A 21252-nucleotide genomic window follows, 5' to 3' on the forward strand; every position below is an offset into this window, starting at 1 on the left:
AAATGTTTGCAGTTTTGTTTTAAATGATCCAAAACCGTATGTAATAACAAAAAAAAAAAAAACAGATTTGTTAATTATATTTTTGTTGTGGACAGTGCACACAATGTTCATTGTTAAAAATGACCAGCCTGTGGTTTTAGTAGGAGCTAAGTTACGTTATTACCGTGGGATTTCATTTACAATAAATCTGGCTGAGCAGAGGTGTGTGTGAGTTTTGGGGGGGGGGGGGGGGGGGCTCTTGGTCTCTGGCTGGTTGGCCACCCCTGGTTTATGTGAATGAAGCAGGAAGATTTCTGCAGCCCAGCAGCAGCAGAAAGATGTGGGGAAGCAGCTCCCCCTTGTGGGTGTTTGTTTTATTGGTTTCCAGCCTTAACCTATGAGACGAGACTCTAAACTCTTTAAAACTAATCTAAACCATTTGTACCTGTTTTTCTGACCAACTTCTTTACATGAATCTGTTCTGTGTGGAAAACTAAACCAGGTTATTTGTTTGTGATATCTTGTGTTAATTTACCGAGCTGCTATAAGTCTTAACCGATGCTTTTAGTTCGAAATTATTTCTTAATTTGTTCCAAATGGCCCAGTGAGTCACAGGTTAATCGCAGGTAGATAACAGGTGAGTCAGAGGTAGATCACAGTTGGATCAGGTGGATCGCAGGGGAGTTGCAGGTAGATCACAGATAAATCACAGGTAGATCACAGGTGGACTCCATGATGTAGGAAGTAGAAGTGAATGAATTCAGCTCAGACTCAAAGGAGTTGTTGTTCAGAACATGTTCCATCTACGGATTCTGAGAAAACTCTAAGAATCCTTTTTAATGTTTAAACTCTGCTCTTTAGGTCTAAATGTTGTGAATCTCAGTTAAACCAACAACAGAGAATTTTCTCATGATAAAAGTCATTTCTGCATTTTGTCATTCCGACTTCAGAAGGAAGTCCAGACAGAAAACCTGAGCACTCTGGAGGTAAATCACCTCTTTTGTTGTGTTTACATGTATTTTTTTACAGTTCAGTTTAATAAATGCCATTTTGAAGCTTCCTGTACATCATTTAAAACTCAGGTGAGGTTTTGTTTTTCTAGTTGTTCAGATTGAATCATTTGTTCTCAAAACTGGTATGAATTTTTTTCACAGCTCATATTCTGACAGTTTTTCTCTGAGGAAACCTGACGAACACAGATTTAATCTGTGAGACAATGTTCACTACAAAAGTTGACTCTATAATAATGAAAAAGGTGTTTTTATCTTGGTGTTTGATCCGAGTCCTAAACAAGTGAATGTCTGTTGTTGTTGTTGTTTTCCAGAGAGGAGCTCCATCTGGGCCCCAGCCAGACCGCCACCACCTACAAAAGCAGCTCTTCGAGTAACGGGGCCATGGGGCGACGGGCTACTCTTATCGAGCCAGAGCGCCTGAAGGACTTCGGTGAGGAGGAACTTCTCAACGGAGACGTGGTTGTTCATAAAATCAAAGTGGTGGAAGCCCCTGAGATTAAGCTGATGGACCCACCTAAAACCAGACGAGTCAGCGAGTTCCGGATCGTCCCCAGGCCTCCCGCTCAGTATCTGCGCTTCGAGGACATCAGCGCTGCATCTTTCAGGATCCAGTCTGGGATACAGAAGACACCTTGTACAGTACGCTGGCTGATTGAAGTTACATCCTGTCATGTGTTATGAGTGGTGTTTGTGACCTCTGACCTCTGACATGTAGCTCCTGGGGAAGACTTAACCTGGACAGATGTTTCTACATAACCGTTTTGAATTATTATCGTCTAACCTGTTAAAGATGACTTCCTGAGCAACCTCTGTTTGGAGAAATGGAAGAAAGGGTCCTCTGTAGGGATTCGGTAGCTGAAGTCGTAATGAGCTTAAAGTATTCAGAAAAGGGATCAGATTTACCAAACGTACAGATTTCCCCGTGGCGTTAGTTAATGGTGCTGACTAAAGGGCAGGATGTTTGCAATCTCTCTTAAAGGAAGGGTTGGGGTTCCTCCTGAAGCTGCAAGCACAACGGCTCTGCCAGCTGACTCAGCTGCGTTCCCAGACAGAGCCAGACTCTAAACTTCCTAAACGAGATTAGTAAACAGAAGAGGTTTGAGCTGTTCAGAGGAGCAGTTTGGTGGGTGGGTTATAATGCAGTCATGCACAACGACTGCATCAGGTCTTTCCAGGATTGTTTGTTTCAGAGGCGATGAAAATTTTTCTTTTTTTTTGACAAATATTTCATTTATTAGTTTATTAGCCACATGGTAAAGATGAAAACATCTCCTACCCCGCTTTTACAAACTGAAACATTTATCCTGAGACTCAGAAATTTTGTGTTGTGATTGTATTGTAAAGTGCCTTGGGGGGTTCTATAACTTAGAATGTGCTATATCAAATAAAGGTGTTTTTAAAGTTTTTTTTAAAGTAAACTCAGTTCTGAAATTCTGAACTCCTGCTGATGTGTGTGTGTGTGTGTGTGTGTGTGTGTGTGTGTGTGTGTGTGTGTGTGTGTGTGTGTGTGTGTGTGTGTGTGTGTGTGTGTGTGTGTGTGTGTGTGTGTGTCTGTGTGTGTGTAGTACTCCAGACTCTCTAAACTCTATGGGATGGAGATCTACCTGAAGAAGGAGCACCTGCACTACACTGGCTCTGTGAAGGAGAGAGGAGTTCTGTACCTGCTCACCTGCCTCACTCAGGTAGCGTAAGTCAGGAGGAGATTTTGTGTTTAGAACACTGTATCAGGGCTGGACAATCTGCCTTCTAGGCTGTAACCCTTTTAACTTGAGGCCTAGGCCTTCCCTGGAGCAGGCAGGAGGGCTACCTGTCAATCAAGAGGATACACCCCTAAGTATTCATAATTATTATCTCCAACTACACCTAAACAGATGAGTCACAAATAAATACACCCCCTCAGAGACTGTAAATTAGATCTATTGAACCCAAAACATTTGTTAGAACCAGGAAGTAAAAAGGTTTTTTTCTGCAGTGATGTTGGTATTTTTAACATGAGAGTCAATGGCCCTTTTTACAAGACACACCGTGCCAGCAAATCAGCTCATTACCGCAGCAGTGTGGCTTATCAACGCACTATGCTGGCATGGCGATGTGTGAAGTTTGCAACTATCGTTCCGACTCACTTAGTAATGTTGCGGTAATTGTCTGTCTGACCACTTATAAACAACCTAGGGCTCCCTGATGACGCATCAGCTTTGCGGCTAACTGACAGCATTGTTTTCTAAAAACGGCTAATGAATAGGAACTAGCTCCTTTCTGAAGCCAGTCCCTAGTGGATGAAGGGGGAACTGCAGTTTTGTCACTTCCTCGTTAGCTTCACTTTATTCAGACAAAGTTTTTCCTTTGGTTTAGAAAACCACACATTTTCTTGGTTTTTCTCCCTCCAGGAGCAGCAGACAAAGGGCGTGATTGTAGCCACGGACTGTAACTTCTCCATGGCCGTGGCTCACCACGCGGCAGTCATGAAGGTACCGGTGTTCGTGATCATGCCGTCAGGATGCTCATCACCCTGTCTCAGGATCTACAGAGACTACGGCGCCATGGTCATTTCCTACGGCAGCACCAGCCGTGACTCCCAGAACCACGCCCGGCACCTGGCCAGTGAGAACGGATACCTGTACCTGGAGGAGTCAGTCTGCCTGGTTCATCTCAGACGTGAAGAGCAGGTTTCTGTGTTCTGTAGAAATAATCAGCTGTTTCTGTCTTTGCTCATGTCAGAGATGAAAGTGCAGAGTACCTGGCTGGACTGGGAACTGTGGGAATGGAGATTTATGAGCAAGTGCCTAAAGTGGATGCAGTGATTGTTCCTGCAGCAGGACAGTATGGACTCCTTGCTGGCACCGCTGCAGCCATCAAACACCTGAACTCTCAGATTCTGGTCATGGTGAGTAAACGCTGGACTTTCGCTGAGATGTGTGTGGGTGGGGGCTGGTCTTAGGTTTTATTGTAGCACCTGCATTCAAACAAAATAACTATAAAAAGGGTCTCACCTTTTTTAGACAGCTGCCGGAACAGCCTCAGGTCAGAAACTTAGTGTTTAATCCTTAAAGACACACTCCTGAACTTTGTGGATCTATGCTCTCTGTCGCCCTCTCCAGGCTTGCTGCATAACGCCACTGTTGTAAAGTCCAATGTCTGTCACGCATGAGAGGCGTGTTTACTGGCTGTTTCCCGACTTGCGGGCCAAATAAACATTAAGCGGCGTTTCAGCATTGAATAAAGTTTTATCAGGACTGTATAACAACTTTATTCCCAATCAAACACAATAACCTCGGTGAAATCATTTATCACTCACCTATCCATTAGCAGCACGGCTACATCCAAGTTCATAGTACATGCTGTTCTTTATTGATTGATTGATTAGCATTCAAATATCTCAATGAAAAACAAAATATTAAAGAAATAAAAACAAAAAAATTATCACAAAGACAACGTTAATCAAAAGGTATTGGCTGAAGCATTTGCTTATTACGCCAACCCTTCTAACAAGAAGAGCTCTCCAGCGAGGACAAGCCGGTCCCGTATTACCTCTGTCTTTGCTCTTGTTCTTTTCCTAGATTCCTCTGATGAGGGGTTTCTCGTAGGGATGTGTATTGGTAAAAATCTGGCGATACGATACATATCACGATACAAGGGAGACGATACGATATATTGTGAAACTTTACACCAGACGATATTGCCGATTTTTAAGACTGAATTTATTGTAAGAAAATTCCATTACCCGTCCAACTAATACTTAGCTTGCTTAAAGGCACAGTCTGTAACATTTAAATGTAGAATAACTTTAAAAATGTTTTATTTTGACCATCTGACCCAATTTTATTAAAAAAAGTAAATAATCTTTAATATTTCAATTTTCTCCTAAGTCCCTCCCCTACCCTGTAGAGCTCAGCCAATATTTCTGCAAGCCTAACGCGTTGACCAATAGCGCTGCGTTACCACCAGAGGTAGCTGTCAGTCATCGAGCACGAGCAGGTCTCAGCGTGTACAACAGTGTCACGCGCCTCACTCGGCTTACTGCAGAAACATGGAGCAACAAAACCCCAAATTACCGATTCCTCGACTGCCTTCCACATCTCAAAAAACATTTAAAAAGTTTAAAAGCCCTTCTTCAAAAGTGGCTGTAAGACGTTTAAGACAGTCGAGTAGAATTTACATTGGAGATTGTTTTAAACGATGGAGAGATTTTCGTGATCTACACGGCCTGAAAATGGATGAAGAGTTGGCAAAGTATCTTTTGGACAGGTAAGATATTTATTGTTTTTCAGATAAATTTACTTAAAACCTTTCTTTCACTGAAAGAAGTAATAGAGCAAACAAGCTTTGTATGCTTGGTGTCCTATTGGCTAATGTAGCATTAGCTTGAATGCTAAGTCGACATGAATCGATGCTAGTCGAACTATTTATGCTATATTTGGAAGAAGTTTGAGTAACGAAAGGGGATTTTAGTTTTTTTTATATGGGAGTTAATGATTAGTGTGGCGTTTAACTATAGGCCATATCAGTGTATTGTTTTAAGCTCTTGTTTATAACTTCCCCGTTAGCGGGGTTCAGTTAGCATCTTGAATGCTGAATTAGATGTTTACACTTTCCTGAGCTGCGTGTTTGATTAAAATGAGTAATCAGCAGCTCATGTAGCACTTGTAGAAGTCTGAGGAGATGATTCAGCAGTTAGAATTAGGTGTGATTGATGAGGAACGTATCCAAAACCTTACGTTTCCATTAGCACTGAAAGACATATTGTGCTAACCTGGGTGGGCCACGTGTACAAATTACCGTCTGATTTTGTGGTCTTACCTACGTGAAAACTCCATATTAAAATAAAAGGAATGATAATCAGCTCGTGCAGAAATCTGTGAAGGCTGGGGAGACTTGTTTTATTACAGTGGAACAAAGATATCTGTAACCATTTTTGGTTTTGCTGCAAGTCGGCGAACACTTATGAGTTTTTTGTAAGTGCATTATTTGTGTTTTCATCTAAAAAAAAAGTGAATGTAACTAATCGCCACATATGTCTTTTAGGGCATGTGGATCGGTCTACTCCATCATGTGACTGGAGAACATGAGTGGTCTCTGGATGCTTGTCAGCATGATCCTTTACTAAGTGACAGAGAGAAAGACTGGATTCAGAAAGGCTCCACTCCACACAAAGCCCTCAGTGACATCATTCTCAGTGAACGCTGGCTGAAAGAAATCCCAAAATATTTGAAATTCAGGTACTGTATTTAATTATAGCTATAAATAATAATATACTTGTTCTAAATGTTAAATTCTTGTTTTAGATCTACAGCAAATTTGGAGGCGTTTCACAACCATCTCCTAATGTATGCAAGCAAAAGATTCAGTTACATCCCACCTGTTTACGAGGCACGGATACTGCTTGCTGCATTGGACTACAATCAACACTCACATCGAGAAGTGAAAAGGAGAGCAGATGGATCGATACAGTATGTATTTATTTATATTTTAAATGAAACATGCACTCATGAATTCATAATTCACTAGTCCAGTTTTAGTCATTTTTTATTAACAACTTCCTCAGATGAACAACCACAACGCTCCTAACTGCTACATATTGGTTTAACAATATGCTGTCAAGAGGCCAACTGTAGAATAACAGAAACACCACATTTTCAATAATAGTGCCTCCAGGTGGGACTTACCTAAATTACTTTTAATTTAAAACACTTTTCCAGCTAATTTGTTGTATACTACAAGTTAGAGCCCTGCACGGGCCTAAAATCTGAGCCCGTGTCCGGCCCGGCCCGAGGGGGTGGAGCCTCAGCCCGACCCGGTCCGAAAAGGTTTTCAGGATTCTCTGGCCTGACCCGAGCCCGACTGTTTTTTTAACCAACTGAATGAAAACAAAGTGCGTCAATCCTGACCAATGTGGTAAAAGACGTGCAGGATCCGATCAATTTGTTTTTCCCTCATTTACCGTCACGGAGATGACGGCGCAGGCTCTGGTGGTAATCAAGTTAAATTTTATCTCTTTCCAACAATTTTCACAAGAAAACAGAACAGTCAAAAGCAGGGCTTGTGTTGTGTTGACCTGTTAGTTCCCGTATTTGACCGTTTATTTTGACGGAGAAAGAATAGAAAGAATTACCCCGACGCATGCAAACGAACTGACATTTTATTTGTTACGCACAGCGCAGATGTAGCTAAATCACTCAAGAAAAGATTCCCATCTGAACATCTGAGCTGGGCCCTGCTCAGCGCAGCTCGCTCTCAGCGCATATGTGCACAGCGAGCTGAAGTTGTGGAGATTGGCTTGGAGCATCCAGGAACCGTCTGAAGAGAAGCCCAGAATCTCACATCTTCAGCTCAGGAAGCGCCTATGATTACGCACAAGCGTGACCCATCAACCCCATCTCACAGTAAGACCGGGTTGGGCCTGTTCAGGTTTACGCAGACAATCTTTACATAGAATTGACTTACAGATATAAAATTAATTCAATAAAATATAAAGCATTTTATTTAAATATCCATTCATTATTTTACAAGCACAGAGAGCCGCATCAGATTCAGATCAGCGGGAAGATTCCTCTGAATGAATTCAGTGGGAGGAACCTTCCCGCATGTGCTCTGGTTCTGCAACGCGCTCCAAGCCAATCTCCACATCTTCAGCTCGCTGTGCACATTTGCGCTGACATCGAGCTGCGCTGAGCAGTGTCCAGCTCAGATGTTCAGATGGGAATCTTTTCTTGGGTGATTTAGCTACATCTGCGATGTGCGTAGAATAAAATGTCAGTTCGTCTGCATGCGTCGGGGTAATTCTTTCTATTCATTCTCCGTCAAAATAAACGGTCAAATACGGGAACTGTCCGGTCAGCACAAGCCCTGCTTTTAACTGTTCTGTTTTCTTGTGAAAATTGTTGCAAAGAGATAAAATTAAACTTGATTAACACCAGAGCCAGGCGCACTGCGCCGTTATCTCCATCACTGTAAATGAGGGAAAAACAAAATGATCGGATCCTTTTCTAACCTTCCCCACCTACAAAGTTTAATTACAACAATCAAACGTGACACAGCCTGGATTTGTATTCTGAACAGTCTAAACATGTTTTAAAAAGAAACGTATGACAACAGTGGCACCTGCTCAGTAAAACCACCAACAGGGTGAAAAATATCAAAATATTGTAGGCAGAGACGGGCTAAAACTTCTGGATCCACTTTATATAAATCGTTTTATTGATTATCTTTTTATGAAAGATAACTTTGACATACACGAGTGACCGGTACTGGCTGCTGTCACCTGTTGTGAGCAGCTCTCTGCTGTCTGAGAGTAGGCCCCGCCCACAACGCCACGGCGGCTGTGGCTCCCAGTGTTTTCTTTACTGTGGGAAATGGGTAATAATGGCTCTTTGATGGGAACAGGTTGCCGACCCCTGGTTTAGGTGTTTCAATTTTTTTAATGAATTCGATTAAAAATAAAGGAGCCCGGCCCAGCCCGTGTCCGAGGTGATTACACAGTCATTGGCCCGAAGCCCGGCCCGAGGGCCGCCGGGCCGACCCGGGGGCCTAGGGCTTCAGTGCAGGGCTCTACTACAAGTTATGGCATGTGTCATTTCAGATACCATAAAATATTCAACAAAAAATCAAGATGCTGGAGGCTGTATTCCGAGAAGGTGGCAAAAGACTACTCCTACATCCCAGAGATGCAAACCATGATCGTCAACCAACGTTTGACAAGCAAGAAAGGTCTTCCTTGACGCTACAAGCTAAGGCCTGAGGATCCAAGGCGTTACGGTTTGCTGTCCGGAGTTCCTGCACCATCAACAGAGGAACTTCTACAACACCTACGGACTCGGTGATGGTAAAATAAAACATTATCTGCTTTACATCTTCCACACAATAGTCCACTGCTAATTGAGTTTATTTTTTATTTACAGGTAAAACTTTGCCACAGACATAGGTGTTGGGGGAGGCAAGAGAAAACCCAAAACATTCTTTATTTTTTTTCCTGTGTTTTTTTTTTTGTTCGAAAATAAAGATATATTTTGGGGAAATAAGGACTAATAATTTTAAAATGTATGTAAAATGTTGGAGGTAGACTTAAGTTTTTGTTGTTGTGCAGGAGTTTTAAAATTTATGGTATTTTTACAAATGCAACAGAGAGTTGTGCTTTAGAACACTTTATTAGAGCATCAAACAAAAATTTATAAAAAACAAACTTATGTAAAATATCAAATACATACATTTATTTACAATCGTCTTGGAATAAAACCAGTGTAGTTACCATTGGGGTCAGGGAATTTTTCCCTTATCCTCCAGACAACAGCTTGGGATTACTACTCTGCGCCCTCCACCAAGTTTTCCATGCTGCCATGCTACAAATTGTCTGTAAGCTGCATGGCGGAACTGTCTGTTGTCCTCACCAGGGTCCGGGTCATCATAAACTGCTCGAAACTCATTCTACAATGTTCTGGCCAGGCGAAGAACACCATTTTGCAGAATAAACTCCTCCATGTGTGGTACAGTTGAAATACATGTCTGGGGAGGCTGTTGGCAGCATTTCTTTTCCAAATCAGTTGGCATATCTCTGCAGTGGGAGCATACACTCCATGAAGGTTGATTGGATGTTGGAGGTGTTGTGGCAGGTGGACCAGAGAGGGCAAGTACATCAAAGAGAACTCCAGGGTCTCTGTCCAGCACCATGGTAAGGATGTCAATAGCCTGCTGAGGGTTCAGGTTCTGTATGTGTTGCTACAAAAGTGGAAAGAGATGCTACAGCAACAGATTTTAGGATCATTTAGTGTAATTTTGTTATGCTTACACGTTCAAAGTCTATTCGCTCTCTCTCGAGAGAGAGAGATCTTCATCTCCAAGGTCCACAGCTGAGTGTCTCGCACTTCTTCGACCTCTAGACGCACCATGGCCTCTGGATGCACCATGCTTTGAGATGATGGTGGGCATCTCCTTTTTGCACCACGTCTTGAGGATGCAATAGGAGGTTCAAACGCTTCCTCAGAGGATTCCTCAATCACTGAACTCTAATTTGTATTAGAATAACAATAATTATCCTAATATAAAAAGTACTCTTGCATATTAATCAATTTTGACACAGATCAGGTTTACATCTAGTCAAAATTTGGGCTAAACCAACAATAAACAGAAACTATGAAAACAACCATGATTATAGGAGGACTACACAGAATGCAGTGTTTATTCATGATTTCCACATAAATTATATGCTTTGATATATTCATCTCATTTTGAATGGCAAAGCAATTAAAAATAAGCTAGTTACTTGTAATAAAATGCTAACAATTTGATAGGATTCATTTTATTTACGATATAGATTGTCAACTGTTACTGGTATTTTAAAATATATATTTATAGATATTCTTTATAAGATGCCTTTTTGTAAACAGTAAGTGTTTAATGTGCTGGTTAAAAACAACTTTCTTACCTCAGATAACTCCATTGCTAACACTAACTCAGCTCTATTATGAAGCAGCTATGCTCTGGTGTTGACTCGGCTTTTCCTGCGCGTGCACATTAGGAGGTGTGGCTTTTGGCTCTTTCAGGAAGGGCGGGGGAGTGAGCAACAGCCGTTCGAATTTAAAAATCTCCTCCTCCTCACCCTGACGATGTCATCTTACGGACCGTGCCTTTAACATGAGGTATTTGAAGCAAAATTGAGGGATCTGCATTTCAATGGAGGAAACAACTAATGAATAGAGAAATTAATCTCTGCCTTATCCAAAGAGGTCATATCAAAAATAAATTAAAAAGGTATTCCCTCAAACACAAACACATTTCAGTGAAATGTCGAGTATTTTTAACATGAAAAAAATATGTAAACAATTTCACATTCAGTTTTTTTTATTCTACTACATATCCAACTTTGCAACATCCAAAACAGCACTTTTTATGTCACCTGAAAATACACTAAACAAAAAATAAAGTGCTTGAAAACTTCTTACATTAAACTAATGCTATAAAGTGCCATTAAAATAAAGTACAGCACTGCAATTTTGACCAACGATAGGATATGTGCAACCTGAACAAAATAAATGTACTCTTCTGGCCACATTAATACAAGTACTACTTTGGTTGAACAAAAATATGTGCTTTTAACATTTTCAGATCTGAACATATGTTTCCTTGGAGCTCTAAATCTCCAGATTTTTGTGCAGGAACACAAGCTGGTCTACATGCTCAGCTTTCAGGAGGCTTCTCTGTGCAGTCACTATGTCACCGGCAGAGGAGAAAACTCTCTGTAAAGACACTTGTGCCAGGAATGCATAGCAAACTCTTAGCTATTTTGGAGAGCTGAGGATAGTCTTGTTCGTGGTTCTTCCACCAACTGAGAGGATTTTCTGTGAGAGGCAAAGGGGCCTCACCTCTGTATTTCTTGATCTCACCTGCTGCAAGCTCATTTTCTGATTTTGGTTCAGTATTGTCACTACTAGTAGAGGGAAATGTAGCTCCAAGCAAGTCCACCAAAACACATGAGGTCCTTGGTCTCTTCAGGGGTGGCTGACTGATGGAAGCACAACTGTCGTTGATGTGAGCATCCTCTGCAACATTCTCCTCCTCCACCTGAAAAACATAATATCAAGCAAATATTAGGGTTAAACCTCATACTAATCTGCATTATATTTGTAAACATTTTTTCTAAGTAAATTCAATAAGTTATTTACTTACTTTTTTTTAAATCATGCCAACCACTGCCTCCAACAGTCTGGAATAGATGTCCCTGGTCTCTGCTTCGGACAGGAAGGGCAGGCCCTTAAACTGAGGATCAACAGCTGAGGCCATGTGTGATGTCTCCTTTTCACTGGCATATCTTTTCCCCAGATCTTCTGCAATGGCAGCCATTATGTCCCTAACTGTTGGTGTATCATCATGGCTTTCTTGTGCACCCATCATGAGCTTGGCATTGTAATGAGTGTTAATTATATTTAATTAAGGACCATAAGACATTAAAAATTCATATCGAGTATGAATTCCATCTTATGGACACTGGTTTATTTAAATCAGAAGATTGGATCTTTTTATTACAGGGACTTTAATAATAACACTTTGTATTACCTGAGAGACAAGAGAAGAGAGAGAGACCTTCAAACGTTTAAGGAAATTTATTACTAAATAATTTTAAACAAGTTAACAGTACTAACTCTCTTAATGATGGATGTTCTGTTGGAATGAGGTGTGAGATGGTTGGTGTGCGTGAATGAGTGTCATTCAGAACCCTCGCATCCGGAGAAACAAAGTCTGAATGGGAGATGATGTTTTGCTCCTAACTGATCAGAGTTTGAGACTCGTAGTCATAAACACATGAGACGCCATTTATGTCGCATCCACACACCCTCAGAGTTGAGACCTCCGTACAGATCCAGATGCCAGGTCCACGACCCTCCTCTGGTACTGGAGCCGATGAAACAGCGTTGACAGTACGACAAACCAGTCTTTGGATTGTCTCCAGGTAAAAAGCGACAGGTGTTTCACAGCATCAAAATGAGACCCTCCTTGGGTCAGCGAGTTCAGCTTTTATTCTGAAGGAACCGTTGCTTGGTTGGTAACGACAGATTTTTCCCAGCTTGATGGTTCTCAGCTTAAAAAGAGAAGTATAGATGGCCTGTCCATACTTCACTTCACATGCGGTGAACTTCATGGGATCTTGAGAACTGAACTTAAGATGGCGTTGGAACTGTTTTATTAATCTGGATGTTTTTGATTCTGGACGAATCAAAGCTGACAGATTTATAAACACCACAGAGACTTTGCCACGCTTCAGACTGGGAAGGTTCTGATTGGATCAGTACAGCAATGTGTCATGTGATTGTTTACCTTGGTGTATCAGTGTGTCTAGTGAACTAGATTAAGTCATATTATTAAACATATTAATCATACTATTGTGATTTCACAGATCGGTCACATTGTATTATTGACTAACAGTTGTTTTGATTAGCTTTATTGAAAATAGAGTTCTTTGATATAATAAAATAAAAGAGTCTCTTCATCTTCTGTCTTCATTGCTGGAAAGTAAACAGTTAAGAAGCGAATGCATGACCTTGTGGCTGTTTCATGCACTCTGGCGCTGTGTCAAAGGGAACTGTGGAAAAGGTTAAATAACCTTGGAGGAATAGTTCCTTCATCATGTTACAGCATGAAGAGGAGCAATGACAGACGGTGTTGGCACGCTCTCTTCTGACATCACAAAGGTGGCGTCCTTCATCGGTTTGAGTGCCCTGACAACTGCTTCTGCACACATGATGTCAGATTCATTTAATGTGAAGACTTCTTTTGCACTCCTGACGTCTGGAGAAAGCAAAGCTGCACAGATGGCTGGTTGCTGTTCTAAAAATCGTTCTATCATGTCATAAGAGCTGTTCCATCTGGTTATGTCCGTGGTCAGTCTGTGAGCTGGTAACTGAAGGAGGCGCTGTTTCTGCTTCAACTGATCGCTGGCTGTGGTGCTGCGTCTGAAAAGCCTGTTACTCGTCTGACTCTCCCCAGAAGTCGAATCACAGATTGTATTTTTAGTGCTTTCTGGGAGGCAAGATTCAGACTGTGTGCAAAACATTGTATGTGCGTCATTATGTGCGTCATGCCTGCGAGTCTGGCCGCGACAGCCATGTTTGGTGTGTTATCTATTACAATAACGACTTTCTTTGTGTTCAACCCCCATTCTGTCAGTCTCCTTCAGTAATGCTGCAATGTGTTCACCTGTGTGAGTTTCATGCATGGCTCGGGTTTGTAATACATGAGACTGAAGGATCCACTCATCATTTATGTGATGTGCTGTAACAGTAACATACGATTCAGTAGCTCTAGACGTCCAAGCATCGCACATTAAAGCGACCATCTCTGCTGAGCCGAGAGAGTCCAGGACTGTTGCTTTGGCTTCGTTGTACACGTTTGGAAGAGCGATGTCTGTGATGTGTTGTCGTGAAGGAACGGCGTAACGCGGCTCCAACGTTTTAATCATATTACAAAATCCTTTATTCTCCACAACACTCAGGGGACGCATGTCTTTACAAATAAAAACAAGTACTGATTTCGTTATCTTGACTGCATGAGTTGAAGTCGCTGGTAGTTTCGAATTGTTAACTTCCACTATTGTCCTTTGAGTAGTATTACCGAGCTTCGTTTTAAGTGTAGCATTTGATGCTATATCGCTATGGTGTCTGGCCATGTGTGCTCGCAGATTTGTCGTATTACCACAGTATTTGACCCCGGCGCTGCAGAGTTTGCAGATTGCATAGCTCTTGTCAAAGTCTTTACTGCCTTTTGTCTTGAATCCAAAATAACTCCACAGAACGAGATCGTGGATACAAGCGGCCGAAATGAGTTTTCTCCGCAGAGTGTCTGGGCTCTCCCTTAGAGATAGGTTGAGGAGGAAAATGGCTGGTTGAGAAGCTTGGTCATTCGGGGGGGGGGCTTGGAGTAGACCCGCTGCTCCTCCACATCGAGAGGAACCAGTTGAGGTGGCTCGGGCATCTGGTCTGGATGCCTCCCTCGTGAGGTTTTCCAGGCACGTCCAACCAGGAGGAGACCTAAAGGTAGACCCAGGACACGGTGGAGGGACTATGTCTCTCACCTGGCCAGGGAACGCCTTGGGATTCCCCTGGAGGAGCTGGCCCAAGTGGCTGGGGAGAGGGAAGTCTGGGCCTCTCGCCTTAGGCTACTACCCCCGCAACCAGACTCCGGATAAGCGGATGATGATGGATGGATGGATGGATGGAGGAGCGGGCGGATCTTTCCTGAAATTCAGAAACATCCTCCGCTATACCTTTTAGGTGTAAAGGTTGAGGAATGTGTCTTTAATAGCTTTATTTTTATTTTTTGGTCAGGAAACGGCAGCTTTTTAAAAATTCTTTACTTCATGTCTGAATGACATGTCCAGCTGCTGCTGGACCAGAGCCCTGGAGGAAACACACAAGCTGCTGATGACAATTCTGTTCATGCGCACATAAATAATTAGAATGTTTTAAAATCTGTCTAAAGATTCGTTACACAACGTTCACACGGACCACCAGTTGAACGACACAGACTGGCTGGTTTTTTTTTGTTTTTGTTTTTTTTGAAGATTTAAATATAAAATATTAGTCAAGTTTAAAGTGAGAGTCGAGGCTTGGGTGGAGACGTATTTCATCCACACTTCCTGTTAGGAAAACGCTTCTGAAAGAGGCGTCGCCTGGCGGACCGAGAGAGCGGCACTGAGGCAGTGATGGCGCTAATGTGTCAAATCGGCAGGTGAGTGGCTGAGCCAGGTGGAGGTGCGGCTCCCTCACCTGGAGGCCAGTGTTCATCCAGAGTTTTTCCTGGCTCAAGCTGAGGCAGAGGTGGTACCATCCTGACCATGCAACAGCACATACATACTCTGTGCATTCAACTGCCTCACTTTTTTAAAGGCAGAATGTTATAAAAGGCTCAATAATATGCATTAGATTAGTGTTTATTTCCCTTTTTCCCATCTAATATTTATAGTTAAAATATTTTTAAATATTTGATTCACATTTCAGTAACATTTTAGGTTTGTATCAGTAACACTCACCTTAGTCAAAATAACACACATATATATGCAGTAAAATATAATGCATTTCATTAACATTTATTTGTATTGGAAATGGTAATAACATTTAATTTCTGCTGCTAGCTGTAATGAATTAAATTGCATGTTATTTAATAAGCCATAAGGTGTAGGATTCCATAGTAAATTTGAAATCAACCTTATGGATCTGTGAGGTTATTTAAACCAGAAGATTAGAACTTTTTAATGCAAGGATTAGGTAACAGCTTCGTATTCACTCTGAGACAACAGAAGAGAGAGTCAAGTTTAAAAATTTATTACTAAACAAATTAAACTAGACTAACTTTGACACTAAATGTATGGTGTAACTAAGGTGGATGAGACGGTGAATGGTGTGAGGTGTATTTTTGCTCAGAACCTGCAATTCCGAAGAAGCGATTAGTTCTGATGGGAATTGAAGGTGATGTCTTCACGTTAAGCTTTGATTAGGAGACTCATAAACACATTCAAAGCCATTTGCCAGTCTACATACCCTTAGCGGAAGTCCCCGTCTAGATCAGGAGGTGTAAAGGTCCAGCTTGACCTTTATAGAGCCGGAGCCTGTAGAGCAGCCACGGCAGCCGACCACCAGTCTTGAGATACTCCCAGGTCACAGCAGTTTTGTTGGCATCTAGCAAGACCCAAACCTGGGTCTTGATGGTTCAGCTTTTATTCTGAAAGGATCCGTTGCAGCAGTTGGAAAAGCAACAGATTTTCTCCAGCTTGTCGTTGGTTCTTTCGGTTGAAGAGGAAAGTTACGGATTGGCCACTCCGACACTTCTCTAGAACGCTTTGAACTGGCGTTAGAGATGATGTGGGCATAGTTTTATACTTCGGATGTTTTGGTTTATGGTCGAATGAAAAGTTGACAGACTTACCAAACACCAGGCAGTTCTTCTTGAAGCAATTCCAAAAACTTCCAGTTTACATTGGGTTCATCCATGGAGACTGAAAGCAGCTTTTTCAAATCCAGCTGCTGAGAGCATTCCTGAGGAAAAACTGAGCATTAGGCTAGGTGATGTATCAAAACAAGAAAAACTTTGAATTGCTCCACTGAAAAAGTCATATTATTGAATTTTTTTTAAATAAAAAAATTCTAGTTGAAAAATAAAATGTATTTCCATTTATGGATTACAACAACACAATTGCAATAATTACCCATAATTTTCTGACAACATTGGCTACATGTGTTTTACTAGTGTTGGCTTGTTACTTTAAAGTGGTGTAGTAAATCCTTAGCTGTTCCATGGCCCATGAACTGTGATCCTAGGTACCTGGACTGGACTCGATCCTCTTTCCAGTAACGAACATGCAGATCCATTTGCTTTGTTTTGGTCATCTGGTTGAGGGTTTCATCAAACATCAAAGTAAAACTGCCTCTGTTGACATCGGCCATAAGGAGTTTGATGATGTGGGGAGCCAAACCAAATTTGACTACATATGCTGTTTTGTCACATGTAAAGTTTTTAGCTATTTCTGAGTCGGGAAACCTAGCTCTAAAAATATCTCGGACTCCCTCGTTAGCGCCGTAGGATTGGTGTCTTGTTACGCTGTGCAGGCACCACAGTACCTCTGCCTGAAGAGTTGCAGTGGGTCCAAAAATCCCCCTGAGGTCCGATGCTGATGCGGTCGCTGCTGGGTTTGGAGATTCTGAAGCCGGGAAAACCGGTGACACGGTGCAGAACTGAGAAATTGCATTCGTCTGTTCGCAGGTTTTGGCTGCGGCTTTGTGCTTCTCGCTGTGCATATGCGATTCCACAGCTTTAACTCCCATGGAACCGAGTTTAAAAAGCTTTTTGCGCTGAGTATAGTGGGCCTCGCAGTTATTGCCTGGAACCGGCGCTAACCACGTCGCGAACGTGGGATTAGCCATCCAGTTAACATTAAATTTGCACTTCCCCATGGCCCAAAGCTCCCGCTAACTTAACCAGCTAATGTGCTCATCTAAAAATAGCCCCCTTCCACAACCAACTGAATGTGTACGTTTCTGCTAATGCCAATATCATACACAAAAAATGCCGAACACTAACTAGAAATTCACGAACATTTTATAGAAATAAAAGAATCTTGTTTATTGGGTCTTTGGTAATTTAAGACCTTTGGAAACTGTTTTTAAGGATTATTTGTCATTTTTAAGGACTTATAGGCCTTAAATTTGGAAAAGCTAATTTAAGACTTTTTAAGGACCAGCGGATACCCTGTGTGGGGTGAAATGTTGCTCAGAACCAGCAAATCCAAATAAGCGATTAGTTCTGATGGGAACTGAAGGTGATGTCTTCGCGTTAAGCTTTGATTCATAAACACATTTGACGCCATTTGCCGGTCTACATGCCCTTAGCGGAAGTCCCCGTCTAGATCAGGAGGTGTAAAGGTCCAGCTTGACCTTTATAGAGCCGGAGCCTGTAGAGCAGCCACAGCAGCCGACCACCAGTCTTGAGATAATCCCGGGTCACGACAGTTTTGTTGGCGTCTGGTGAGACCCAAACCTGGGTCTTGATGGTTCAGCTTTTATTCTGAAAGGAACCGTTGCAGCAGTTAGAACGGCAACAGATTTTATCCAGCTTGTCATTGGTTCTTTCGGGTGAAGAGGAAAGTTACGGATTGGCCACTCCGGCACTTCTCTAGAACACTTTGAACTGGCGTTAGAGATGATGTGGGCATAGTTTTATACTTAGGATGTTTTGGTTTATTGTCGAATGAAAAGTTGACACTTACCAAACCCCACCAAAACCACGCCTCCTTCAGATCTGTCAGATTGTGATTGGATCAGTGAAAGTAATGTGCCATGTCTTTTAACGCTACGTGAGATCAGTCCTATTGGAACATTTAAAGTCATAGTACCTTTATATTCTATAGGATTATAATAAAGTAATTAATATTTTGATTTCACAGATTGGTCACATCTTATTTATTGACTAACACTTTGCGTGATTAGCTTATTAAAATAAAGTTCTTTGATTAATTAAAAGGAGAGAGTCTATTCTTTATTCTTCTGTTGAGCTGAAAAGAAGCAGGTTAGAAGCAAATGCATGAGACCTTGAGGCCATATCTCATGCAGACTAATTCTGTGCAGAGGAGAGGGGATAACAGTCATTTCATTCCATTACACAATGTAATGATGGCATGTCTATTATGTACAGGTTAGGGTTAGAGGGGTGTTCCGTTGTGCCTTGGCCCCCGAAATGCTTTGAAATGGCCCTGAGTGTGTGACTGAGTTTTGAAGGTGATCTGAATTGTATCAGATGTATAAATATTACATGTGTATAACTTATTGTTTTATACAGGTAAAAATGTGTAGTGGAGATAAATCAACCTACATTTTACTTTCAAGCTTGTTTTCTTGTTTTCATGGACGTCACTAGGATTGAGATATAGGGGGGGGGGCTTAGCCCCAGGAGCTTGACCTTGAACATTTTTTTCACATCCTGCAAAAACTTTGTCAATTAATTCATTATCTGAAGAACATTTAACAAAACCTATTATTTTATCACTTTCTTTTACTTTCCAACCTTTGTTTATTTTCTCTCTTCTTTTTATAAATAATAACACTTAATCAGTTCATTAGTGGGGTCTATGTTTAAGAAAGATTTTATATAAGTCCATTAAAAATTAGATATGTTATATTTCCAAATAAAGCTATTCATTTCAGTCTACTGCACTTAACATGGGGAAATGTTGCAGTCATTTGTTTAATTACAACTTGCTTAATTATAAATGTTACTGAAATATGACAAAGAACAAATGAATAATTGTCAAACTTTTATTCTGCCAAATGAGTGTGCAGTTGACAGTTTTAATATATGAATAACACTGCTATGATATGGAATAAAGGAGTATGTAATTAACAATTACAAGACAAAATAACAGTATAAATAAAAAAGAGGGCTGGGACTTGATTAAAATTTTAATCTAATTAATTAGAGGCTTTGTAATTAATTAATCTAAATTAATCGCATTGTAATCGCTCAGGAAAATGTGCTCTCAAAGCAAAACTTAATTAAAATTATGAGACAGAGAATTAAACATTAGACATAGTTATTACTGTAAAACTAAAGCTTTTAATAAAAATTGCATTTTAATTAATCAAATGTCACTGTGTGATATGAAACAAGACCCAAATCAACTAAAATTTATAATTACAAATAGAAAATGCCTGCAAAGGGTTCCTGAGCCTTTAAATAGTCTCTCTGTCTAGTTGAATGACTGAAATAAATTTGACTTTGCACCAGATTCTAATTTTTCCAGTTTCACTTGTTTGTATAATTGGGAGATTTTATTAGCATTTCTTCTCATAATGTAGTAAAAACACATAAATAATAATCCTTCAAAATGACAGTAGAACAGGCACAAATATGATCTAGGACTTGAATGTACTAACTTTTAACACCAGAGCAGGCATGACATATTCTGAGAATGATCAGGAACACTAACTGGTTCCAGTTGGATGACTGGAGGTTGATGGGATGATAAAAGATCATGGCGAGGAAATAATGATCTGACGAACAGGTGAGCGGACCTACATGGGAAGTCCTGATGTTACGTTAAGAAGGGGATGCTAAAGACCCGCAGATTCACACCTGCTGCAGCGAATCTGGTGTGATCTCCAGCCTGAACACAACTTCCTTGTTCCTCGCTGCCCCTGATGCACTTAAGCATCCGCCCCTTAGCTGATGACAGCTTCAACACACCTCGCTGCTTAATGATAGTAATGCATGTGATGATGTTTAGACAGTGACTCGTCTCAGAAACGTATAACTCCCCGACAGAATTGTTTAGAAAATCATCAGAAAAGTTTCAGAGTGTTTCTGTTTTAACTTAAACTTCTGTTTTCAACTTTAAGACACGTTGTTTGTGATTGTTTACAGAGTAGTGAGAACACGGAGCGTTCTCCCAGCGGCAGCCAGGTGCCTCTCGTTTGTCTGACTACTTTCATAAACTACTGTTAGGGCACAGAATTATTCTGTCTGGTGCTTTCAGCGCTGCACAGATGTTACGTAAATGTTAAAAATATAGCTTACCGCAACTTTTGTAAAGTTTCCGGTGACATCGGGCAGCTGCAGCAGAGATGATCTCTGAAAAATGTCCGCGACACGGACTCCGTTGTTGTCTGGAAGTTTTTTTTTCAAGTTAAGAAAAGAGGCGGACGTGTTTCCTAAATCCTGCATCAGTCCAAGCAAGGCAACTTCTTTCCGTTTTTATTCCGTTAGTAGCCATTAGCACTGTGCATTGTTGTGTGCGTCAGTGATATTCTGTCTACGAGGAAGTCGTGCAATGACAAAGGTTCCGCCGTGCTCGAAATGCAAGCTGCGATTAAATGCGTGGAATTTTTTTAACGTGTCGTTTTTTCTAATTAATCATAATAACGTGTTAAGGTCCCAGCCCTAAAAGAACTCAAAATGATAGGGGGGCTTGTGATTATTTTAGGGGGGCTGATGCCCCCCTAAAACGGACCTAACGACGTCAGCGCTTGTTTTTATGTAACTATTTTCCTGTTCTGTCTGTCTCTCATCTTCCTGCATCTCCTCTAAACTCTCCAGAAAAACTGCTGCCTGGATTCTTACTTTTTCACCTCATCAGTTACTTTTGAGCAGATCAAAGGGATCTCCTGACCGCAAAGCGGAGAGCGCGTTTTGATGCTGCGTCAGTGAGGTGAAATCACCGCAGCACACCATGAGCAGAGCACGTCAGGAACGATTAAAAGACAAGAGTACCAGAGGATATAAACAGATATGA

At 41.3% G+C, this 21252-nt stretch overlaps 2 protein-coding genes across 4 annotated transcripts in view; one reads left to right on the forward strand and one right to left on the reverse strand.

Moving 5' to 3' along the window:
- The window catches only part of LOC107372447 (L-threonine ammonia-lyase), a 73254-nt gene that overhangs the window by 34201 nt on the left and 17801 nt on the right, over window positions 1-21252 (forward strand). For 2 of the 3 annotated variants that reach the window (XM_054734237.2, XM_015940692.3), the window contains exons 2-5: window positions 1304-1631; window positions 2558-2674; window positions 3380-3621; window positions 3711-3876. In XM_054734237.2, coding sequence (XP_054590212.2) covers window positions 1374-1631; window positions 2558-2674; window positions 3380-3621; window positions 3711-3876 — 783 coding nt within the window. In that variant the 5' untranslated portion in view covers window positions 1304-1373. Of the gene's footprint in view, window positions 1-878; window positions 966-1303; window positions 1632-2557; window positions 2675-3379; window positions 3622-3710; window positions 3877-21252 lie in introns of those variants that run through there. The other variant, XM_054734238.2, reaches the window with a different exon arrangement.
- On the reverse strand, window positions 13481-14617 carry LOC139064402 (E3 SUMO-protein ligase ZBED1-like). Its single transcript, XM_070547730.1, has one exon. The coding sequence runs from the start codon at window positions 14140-14142 to the stop codon at window positions 13594-13596; it is 549 nt and encodes a 182-aa protein (XP_070403831.1). The 5' UTR covers window positions 14143-14617; the 3' UTR covers window positions 13481-13593.

The sequence above is a fragment of the Nothobranchius furzeri genome, unplaced genomic scaffold, assembly GCF_043380555.1.
Source record: "Nothobranchius furzeri strain GRZ-AD unplaced genomic scaffold, NfurGRZ-RIMD1 Scf020, whole genome shotgun sequence".
Taxonomy (NCBI): Eukaryota; Metazoa; Chordata; class Actinopteri; order Cyprinodontiformes; family Nothobranchiidae; genus Nothobranchius; species Nothobranchius furzeri.